The 11,071-nt window shown below is 24.9% G+C and overlaps 1 protein-coding gene across 5 annotated transcripts in view; it reads right to left on the bottom strand.

Annotated features, from left to right (window-relative positions):
• Positions 1-11,071, bottom strand: part of LOC126900899 (uncharacterized) — a 40,197-nt gene that overhangs the window by 25,575 nt on the left and 3,551 nt on the right. The window contains exons 2-4 of one of the 5 annotated variants that reach the window (XM_050676932.1): positions 9,391-9,525; positions 3,492-3,683; positions 2,186-2,363 (exon numbers count right to left, since the gene is read on the bottom strand). The exons of 1 other annotated variant lie outside the window; for it this stretch is intronic. In XM_050676932.1, the coding sequence (XP_050532889.1) occupies positions 2,308-2,363; positions 3,492-3,683; positions 9,391-9,525 (383 nt within the window). In that variant the 3' untranslated portion in view covers positions 2,186-2,307. Of the gene's footprint in view, positions 1-2,185; positions 2,364-3,491; positions 3,684-9,336; positions 9,526-11,071 lie in introns of those variants that run through there. 3 more of the 5 variants (XM_050676930.1, XM_050676925.1, XM_050676926.1) reach the window with 3 other exon arrangements.

The following is an 11,071-nucleotide window of genomic DNA, read 5'->3' as shown; positions in this document are numbered from 1 at the left end:
ATATAGCTATAGACCTAACGTCTAACTAATGTTTAAAAAAAAAATCAGTTAAAAATATTAACTGGATCAAAAGTTATTTAAATTGTCAGTGAGTGGTGGGCCACCCTGTATAATCATTAAAATTAATTTGAATTAATTTTTTTAAACGCCAAAAGTCAATTAGATATGATTACTATTCTTTCTATTTCAGTTATCTATTACGATAAAAATGTAAAAAAATCTAACTTTTCTGTAAAATGTACTGTAAATAGTAATTTCCTGATTGCATAATAATAATTTCATTTTTTTCTATTTAATAATGTCAATTTCAAACTACATGTTATGGTAATAAATTCATTTTTTTTTTTTATTAAAACTTTCACTTTAAAGGACAGTAAAAAGTATGTTCAACATTGTTACTTTTAAAATATTAAAAATTTTCACAAACTTCAAAACGCTACAGAATATTTATTACTGAATATTAATAAGATATTTTTTTAATAAAATTTTTCTTAAATTCTACTCTACAAAATAGCTATCTTAGATTTTTTTTTTACATTTTATTTAACATTTAAAAATAATTAATATTTTTAATAAAATTAATTATTGAGATANTCCATCAATTTTTTTAAAATTAAACACTATTTACAGATTTGCATCGAAGCATTTCTTATGATAGTGATTTTAATCACTGTCAGATTAAATATATACTGGACCCAACTATCAAAGTCTCCACTATGCCGCGACCCAACTGTGCCGGGTTTTTTTTTTCTTAATTTAAATTTTACTGGGAAATCTACAGGCAGTTCATTAGATATAAAAATGATAAAAGAAATTAGTGGCGTATTTAGAATTTTTTTATGGAAGTCTAGATAACTTTTAGCATGTAGAATAGCGGGGGTTTCACTTCTCCACTTCCATGATTTTATATTAATTGGTGGTGGTCTAGATGAGTATATTGTCATTGACCCCCGTAAATATGACACTGTAAGTTAATGTTATCAATCTTGCATCAATAATTATCAATATTATAGTAAATAAAATATTAAATAAGAAATATGTATAAAACATTCTTGTAAACATTAGTCTAACATGTATTTTTGATAATATTGTTAATATATACTAAAATTATCTTGAGAAAATATTCCTAAAAATGTTGTTATAAATTAATTAATAAACTAAACAATGTTAATAGATCATATATACAATATTTTTCTAACATTTTACAAATGATTTTCTGGAAATGTTTTGTAATCCTTAATTTAAAAATATTTCGTAATTTATATTTTCCTACTCTTGTTAAACATTACAATCTAAATATTATTATTCAACCATTATAATAAAAATATTTCAATGTAATTGTATTTTTATAATATGATAGCGCTTTATATTTTAANAAACACTATTTACAGATTTGCATCGAAGCATTTCTTATGATAGTGATTTTAATCACTGTCAGATTAAATATATACTGGACCCAACTATCAAAGTCTCCACTATGCCGCGACCCAACTGTGCTGGGTTTTTTTTTTCTTAATTTAAATTTTACTGGGAAATCTACAGGCAGTTCATTAGATATAAAAATGATAAAAGAAATTAGTGGCGTATTTAGAATTTTTTTATGGAAGTCTAGATAACTTTTAGCATGTAGAATAGCGGGGGTTTCACTTCTCCACTTCCATGATTTTATATTAATTGGTGGTGGTCTAGATGAGTATATTGTCATTGACCCCCGTAAATATGACACTGTAAGTTAATGTTATCAATCTTGCATCAATAATTATCAATATTATAGTAAATAAAATATTAAATAAGAAATATGTATAAAACATTCTTGTAAACATTAGTCTAACATGTATTTTTGATAATATTGTTAATATGTACTAAAATTATCTTGAGAAAATATTCCTAAAAATTTTGTTATAAATTAATTAAAAAACTAAACAATGTTAATAGATCATATATACAATATTTTTCTAACATTTTACAAATGATTTTCTGGAAATGTTTTGTAATCCTTAATTTAAAAATATTTCGTAATTTATATTTTCCTACTCTTGTTAAACATTACAATCTAAATATTATTATTCAACCATTATAATAAAAATATTTCAATGTAATTGTATTTTTATAATATGATAGCGCTTTATATTTTAAGCAATTGTTTTTAGCATTTATCTATAGAGTACCTTTTAATCAAACAATATATTTTACTAACAATAGTAATTTATTTATTAATATAATATTAATTAATTTATAATATACATTTATTTATTTAAAAATAAAGAATATTATTAAAAAATCTTGTGTAAGTAAATTAAAATTTCTTTAATCTTCCTTATAACAAGGTATTGGATTTGACGCTTCGATTCTTTGTAATAATTCTAAAATAAAACATCATATGTTAATGAAAAAGTTTATATTTTTAAGAGGATAATACTTCTATCAACTATTTTTTTATTTCATATATTTTTTAAAAATTCATTGGGATTATTCCTTGTTTTTTAAAAAAAAAGTATGGCAGTTTTATAATGAAGCAAATTTTTTGTTAAAATTAATAGCAATATAAATTTAAATTACAAAATATGGAACCAAATATATTAATGCAAAAATATCATGTTTTGAATGCAGTACCTAATTTTTACCACTATGCCAAATTTTTTTTTTGAAATTGAAANATGCAGTACCTAATTTTTACCACTATGCCAAATTTTTTTTTTGAAATTGAAATGTATTACATAAACTTTAATTTAAAGTATGTTAGAAGCTCGAAGTATTTCCTGATCATTTTCTAAAGTTAATATGAAAATATTAAATTTTCATTTTGTATCCTTCAATAGGCAGGTTAAGGGTCAGATTAAAAAAAAGTATACATCATAAAAAAATTAATATTTGAAGGTAATTATAAAAAAAAATTGTTTTGATTCATTCAATTTAAAAAAGTTATATGATAATTTTAATTTGAAAAAATTTAAAAAATCTAAATGTTTACAAATTTTAAAAATAGTATATTTTTTTGGATATTTCACCATTTACGAGAAATGTGGGGATAATGTTTAATTTTGAAGGTAATGTCTTCAACTAGATACGATTTGTAGTCTTTTGATGAATTGTTGAAAAAGTTGGCCCAGTTAGATCTGATAAAATGTAGTGACAAACATAACAAAAGAATAAATAAATTAACATATCATGGTAAAATTAATACCATCTCATCTTCGCATCGAATTAAAAAAAAATTTAACAAAGTGATAATTAAATAAAAACTTATAAGCGATAAAATGAGTAAACACTCCGTTTACTAATATATCATTATTTTTTTAATGTGTTAAGANTTACTAATATATCATTATTTTTTTAATGTGATGATTAAATTATTTTTCTATAAAATGGTAATTCTAAAAAAAATANAAGAAAATTATTTTTCTATAAAATGGTAACTCTAAAAAAAATATGATGGCTTCTGTTTATAAAATCTAATAGTGTTCTCATTATTTAATAACTTAATCAATTACCATTTAAATTGATATTTTCACCTTCTTTATAAAATTGATCTAATATAATATCAATCGAATCTCGCGATACACCAGCATCAATCAAGCAATCAGTTATCTTGTCTAAACAATTATGTATTAATACTTTGTGAATTAATGTTTTTTGGTCATCATCATCGATTAATGTCGAAATGAAATCATACCATTTTGTATCTAAGAATACAAAGAAAAATATATATCAGTAAACGAAATAATTTACATTAATCCAGTATTACTATAAAAGCGAAATATCCAGTCTTATTGTTAAACATGAATATTATACATACTATACAGTGCAATTCTTTTATTGTTAGCCACTCGATTTTTCTTAAAATTAATTTGTGTTATATCCTACCGACTGTGCCATTTGTTGTGTGGAGCCCTTCGAGTCTTTGACGCGTAAGCCTCTATGGGCTGTCATCATAAGTAGATCACTGATTCCGGTAGGGGTACTAGGCTACGCCGGGCACGATAAGTGTTTTGCAGAAAAAATATTACATCAGAATCAGTATAACAAAATTATATTAAAAATGTCATTATTAAAATCAAGAAAATTGAAAAGAGAATATAGTAAAATGTATTGGGTATAAGGTTGACGTTTGTTAATGAGGTATTCCCTTTAGGCTTATTCAAAAATTATTTTAGGAGGGTATTTAAAATTTTTTTTGAGAAAAATTAAAGTAATGAATGAACTTATTAGAAGTTGCCTAAAAAAATATTAATAGCGTTGGTTCAAGGAGGGCCCATATCTTCCTTAAATACACCCCTGGAATACACAAAAATTATTAATATTCTAATTATAATAATTGTGTTTATATTATAGAATAATTAAAAAAAAATTCAATAGATTATTATACGTGAGACTATGTAAAAAATTTAATTTTGAAAAAAAAATATTGGTAACTGTGATTTAACGTTGGACAGCATAGTTGTTACAGATGAATCCCAATTTAAAAAAAACGGTAGCACAGTGGGGTCGAGGCACAGTGTGGACGAGGCATAGATGGGACAAGTATAGATGATATCTGACAGTGATTAAAATCACTATCATAAGAAACGCTTCGATGCAAATCTGTAGATAGTGTTTCATTTAGAGAAATAGGTGGATTATTCCAAAAGCAACATCAACTCTTATTTCTCTAATTATATCCTGANCATGAACTCTTATTTCTTTAATTATATCCTGATTAGTAGTTCTTTGATTTTAAAATATAATATATGAATAAATACTAATTATAGTTTTTAAATTCAGTATGAAATTGTGAGGCCAGCTATGATGTATGGTTCATAGTGTTAGGCGGTTGATAAGAAAGTAGACNGATAAGAAAGTAGAGCAGAGAATAAGTGTAGCAGAGATGAGAATGCTTAGTTGGATGAGTGGAGTGACTAGAGAAGATAGGATAAGGAACGAGCATATAAGAGGAAGTAAAAGTGTTGCGTCAATCGTGGATAAGATGACAGAAAATAGACTTAGATTGTTTAGTCATGCTATCAGGAGAGAAGAATCGGAAGCTGTAAGAAAAGTTATAGAAATGAATGTTGAAAGAAGAAGAGATAGAGGAAGACCAAAAAAGAGATGGAGGGATGCTATTGAATGTGATTTGAGGACAGCTGATTTGAGCGTAGAAGATGTGGGAGATCGTGTCAAGTGGAAGCTTAGGATAAGAATGGCCGACCCCAAGTAGTTGGGATTAAGGCAAAAAAAAAGAAAATTATTACCAGAAATTCCGGTAGTAATTGACATAATATGATTGTTGTTTGAGAATGTACAATTTAGCGTTTAGTTGGGTTTAAACAATACAGTGTCAAATCAATTACCTACTCTATCGCTTGTATATTAATATACACTACACTTTAATGATACAATAAATAAATAAACTCACACATACACATATATGCATTTATAATATTGTGTCTAATGTAAGTATAACATGATAAAAAGTAACCGTAAAATGAAAAAAAATGGAATATAAATTTTAGTACTCATATTAAATGTATGTAACTCGAAAAATATTTGTTTAAATGAAAAAATATAAGAAAATTTTTTTGTTTATAATTGTCTTTTAAACAACTTTTGTACGAAACTTTTTTTTGTAAGTTTTTTTATTTTTTGAGAAAGTTAAAAAAGCTTATATTTTTGAACTTTTGCGAGGCTGTAAAAAAAACCTCAATTCCAATCAATGAGGACTATTAGTATGTCATTATACATACAGGGTGTTAGTAAATGCAATGTCACAAGAAGTAGAATGATATTCAGTAGGACCTAAAAATAACGAAATCGAAGACTAAAATTTCCTATCTCCAAAATTCACTTTAGTGTGACCCATCATTATTGTATTGAAATTTTACTGGGAGTTTTGTGATGTAGCTTATTGTTAGTTTAAACGATTACATAACGAGAAAAACTGGAAAACCTACAGATAATGTGAAATTTTTTTAATTTTACGAGTTTATTTCGTCTTTTATTATTTATTTAAACCGTTTATCATTTTTAAACTGTTAAAACTGTTATAAAATTATCATTTTCTTTTCTTTTTAGATCGTCCCTAATTTGCTGATACATGTCGAAACCAAAAATAGTCGTTCTGTGTTTTAGTATTTTAATAGTGGGACGATAAACTAGTGGAATTTTTTTTCTCAATGTTCTGTGTTAAAAAAAAAAAAAAAAATACTGTTTATAAGATTAGTTTACTTAAATTTTTATAACAAAAAACTTGAAATAAATGGTTGTTTTGTAAATGAAAAAGTGTAAATTTAAAGTACATTTTTAGCATGTGACGCACATTAAAAATGTTTTACAATACAGAGTATTTGTTTACTATAGGTTATTTGTTTTTACTGCAATTTATGCATGTTTATTGCATATAAAAGAAGCTATATTATAAAAATAATCTAATTTTTTTTTTTGTAATTTAATTAGTGACTTTTCAATAATTAACAGTATTTTTCGAACATTTAAATAAATATTAACAAGCTCAGTGATATACCATATTCTCATTAGTGATTAATTTCGGGAAAGAGTAGTTTGCCGATTACATCATAATAATTATTTCTAATTATCCTATTGTAATAAAGTTTAAAATATTCATTTCAATCTTGTGATTGTTTTATTTTTCCGATCTAAAAAGAAAAAAAAATGATAATTTTATAACAGTTTTAATGATAAACATGATAATCGGTTTAAATAAATAATAAAAGACGAAATAAACTCGAGAATTAAAAAAAATATCACATTATCAGTAGGTTTTCCAGTTTTTCTCGATATGTAACCGTTTAAACTAAAAATAAGCTGAATCACAGATCTCCCAGTAAAATTTCAATATAAATTGATGGGTCACACTAAAGTGAAATTTTTTTCCAACATTGGACCCAAAGTTCAGGGGAGAGCACGAAAGTTACCAAAAATAGAGTGACCACTCAATTTGTATGAGAATTTCGTGGGAAATACCGTTGTGATGTTTATTTTTTATTAAAACAAAATTTAATATGGGGGATCCGGAAAACCCCCAGTTTTGGAGATAGGAAATTTTAGTTTTCGATTTCGCTATTTTTAGGTTCTACTGAATATCATTCTACTACTCGTGACATAGTATTTACTAACACCCTATATTTTAATTCAACTTTTAAAAAAACAAAATTTGGTTGGGAATTTTTCCCGCAATATTTCCTTTGTTGACTGGCCTAGATGTCAATTTTAAACTTGTAATTGAGCTAAAAGTTATGGTAATATATTCAATTTTTTTTACTATAAACTTTCATAATCTTTTTAAAAATAAATTCAAACATTTTTCATCAACTTTAAAGAACTAAAAAAATAGGTAAAAATGAAAATTTGGACTGACTATTTTTAATATATTAAAAATCAAATTAGTAATAATTTGAAAACAATTTTTTTAATTATTATTTTATATGTAATTAGTAATAATATAAAAAATTAAAACTGATAGATAAAGTCTAATTGCAGATTTGAAAACAACGCGAAAATTTGATTTAGAAAAGTATATTTTTGCTTCTGATGAAAGTTCCTTGAAGTCCAGTGTATTCATTTATAGTAACAGTTTTTATTGATAATTATTGTATCAAGCCCTTTAAATTTTTATACACGTAAAAGTAAAGCAAAATATAACTTCTTTAGTATTTTTATAATTTTTCCGTTTAAATTACAATATTAAATTATTAAATATCAATTTCATACTAAATTTAATAATTATAATTAGTATTTATTTATATATTATATTTTAAAATCAAAGAACTACTAATCAGGATGGGTCAATCCATGCCAAATCATCCAGAAGTGGTTGCACGACCACCTCATATTTTTCTTAAATTTTCAGGGTTCATTATTTATGCTATAACTAGATTAAAACAATTTTTTTTTTTTTTTTATTACCTTCCAATTTTTATGGCTGTTTCAATGTAAAAAATGTTGAAAATAGCCAGAACGTTAAAACACACACAGATTATTCAATATTAACACAATCGAATTAAAATTTTAGGATTGACCTTATTATAACTTATAGTTAACATTAAAAAAAAAAAACAAAAAATTTATGTGAAATTTCAAATTTTAATGACTTTCTAAAAATGGTGCTTTTTTTGAGAAAATTGACGTTTTTGAGCTCACTTAAAACCATTAAGATGTTATTATTTTTTAGTGATTTTTAAATGTGGTATTGTATAGTGTATAATCTATGGTTCAACTAAATTTCAAATATTTAAAACAATTTTCTTGGGATTTAGAGGCCTACAAAGTTAGAAATTTTATAAAGAGACACGTATTCTAGGTGCATTATCTCTGTTGGGGGACCTATTTCAAAAATTTTTTTTTTAAATTTTTTAGTTATATATCTGCTTAATACACCATAAAAATTTGATGTTTGAGAAAAAAGTTTAACATATAAAATTTAGCATTAGAAAATCAGTAAAAATCCGTTCAAAATCATGTAATTTAATGATAGTTTTTTGTTGTTTTCAAAACATATTTTTGTAATTTTTTAATATATATTTCTGAATATGTAATATATTAAAATACAATGTAATTATTATATATTATAGTTATTACATATAAACTTTTCTGTGAGAATTGTTTATAGGTATTATAGGTTTTATAGGTTGTATTGTGGATATTTTTAGTTTTAAATATCATGCTTTGGCATTGTTTGTCTTTATAAATATCTGATATTTCTTAATTTAAAATTATTAATTACTTTCTTAATTCATCCCTTATACCTAATAAAGATGTCAGCTTTATTTTAGCTTCCGTGAGAAGATGAGAAGTTAAAAATTTTACCATGATGTGCTTCTTCTTTTTTTATGTCTACCATTAATTTTTCTCAACTCTCACTGGATTGATTTTAATGATCAATACGTCAAAAGAACCCGATATAAATCCAGTTGAACTAATTATCGCCGACCATTGAAAAAAGTTCCCTATAGTTAGTATGATCTCAAAATTACCCTACCATAAAAATAGTATTTTCCAAAAAAAAATTATCCACTTTATCATAACATGATTTGTGATCTTTTGGCGTCTTGATCATTAAAATCGGTCCAGTGAGAGTTGAGAATAAAAGGTAACAGACACAAAAAACACATCATAGCAAAATTAAAACCTTCTCAGCTTCGCATCGAATTAAAAAAAAATTTACCAAGTGATAATTAAATAAAAACATATAAGTGATAAAATGAGTAAACACTCCGTTTACTAATATATCATTATTTATTTAATGTGATTAAATTATTTTTCTATAAAATGGTAACTCTAAAAAAAAATTTCTGTTTATAAAATCTAATAGTGTTCTCATTATTTATTAACTTAATCAATTACCATTTATAATAATATTTCCATTTATTTCATTGTAATATTTATTTAATATAGTACCAATTAATTCTTGTGATAGACCAGCATTTATCAAGCTATTGGTTACCTCGTCCATATTAATATTATTTATGTTTTTCAAATTAGATATTAATTCCTTGTAAAGTGGTGTTTTTTTTTGTTTATTATTGGTTACTGCTGAAATCAAAAAATACAATTCCTTTATCTAAGAATACAAAGAAAAATATATGTATCACTAGACGAAATAATTGACATTATTCCAGTATTACTATAAAAGCAACATATCCAGGCTTATTGTTAAACATGAACATTATACATACTATAGTATGTAGAGAAGTTTATTTATTTATTTTTAAAAGGCTAAAAAGTTGGTTAGAATCTATTTTGTTAGATAGGAGGTTATTCAGGAAGGAGAGGTTTGATTTGTGCCGCCGATCTGCAAGACTGGAGAGATGTAGGGTTAAAAGAAAAGGAGAGTAATCATGAGGAGTGTGAGGGATATTGAGGCGAAATGATATCAGGTTTAAATATTTTCTTTGGGCCCTTTCTAGTGATGCCCTTGCACAAGCCGTTTGGGGATCTAAAGAACATAACCGTATTCTAGGATGGGGCGAACAAGGGAAGTGTAGAGAGTTTTTAAGGGGGTTGGTTAATTTANCCGTTTGGGGATCTAAAGAACATAACCGTATTCTAGGATGGGGCGAACAAGGGAAGTGTAGAGAGTTTTAAGGGGGTTGGTTATTTTTAATTCTTGAGAAATACGGGAAATGAACCCAAGGAGTTTGAGGGCTTTGCAGGAAATGTGTTGGATATGTTTGTTAGGAGAAAGGTTGTGTATAAAAATAAACCCGTGATCACGTATTGACTCAGAGGAACGAATTAAAGGAATGTTATTTATAGAATAAGGAAAAACAATGCGAGAATTAAAACGGAACAATGACATGATTGAGCATTTTTTAATTTAGAGAGTATTTAATTAGTAAACATTTATTAGAGCTTTAAATAAATTTAAATAATGTATTAAATTTTCTATAAAAAAATTAAATGTAAAAATAGGTATTAATATCGTGGCCACTTGTGATACTTTGATATTTTAAACACAGGTTTATTAATTTTGATCGAAGTCAATTGCGTCTATAGCTTATTGGCACAAATGTATTTTAAAAAGATATGTATACACATATAATTATATTATACTCGAGTAATTATATTATATTAATTTCCAAATTAATTGTTGAACGTAAATAAATTTTGTTAATTGAGAGTCAAAAAAACGCTTAATTCAATAGTGTCGAATAAAAATACTTAACATATTATTTGTAATTAAAATCAAAAAGTCTTACAAAATTTGATTTTCTTCAATATAAAATAGAGTTGCAATTCACATTTTTTATTTTGTATTTTAACAATTTTATTTGAATATTAATAACAATTTAAAGTAGTGATTGGAGATGAAGCGCAGGTATTTTTATTTTTATCACTAGATATTCTTGCCTGCACTCCTCCTGCCTAAGTATAAAAGTGATATTTGAAGTAATGGTCCAAAAGTTGTTATTGCCTTGATATTTCTTTAGTTGAATAATTTTCTATTTTATACTTAGTTATATAATAGTTATATGTTAGGTCTATAGCTATATCTCAATAATTAATTTTTTTACATTTTATTAAAAATATTAATTATTTTTAAATTTTAAATAAAATGTAAAAAAAAATCTAAGATAGC

This window comes from Daktulosphaira vitifoliae, unplaced genomic scaffold (assembly GCF_025091365.1).
Source record: "Daktulosphaira vitifoliae isolate Bord-2020 unplaced genomic scaffold, ASM2509136v1 Scaffold_3, whole genome shotgun sequence".
NCBI lineage: Eukaryota > Metazoa > Arthropoda > Insecta > Hemiptera > Phylloxeridae > Daktulosphaira > Daktulosphaira vitifoliae.
Note: the sequence above shows the minus strand (reverse complement) of the source record. Positions and strands in the feature narration are given on the sequence as shown.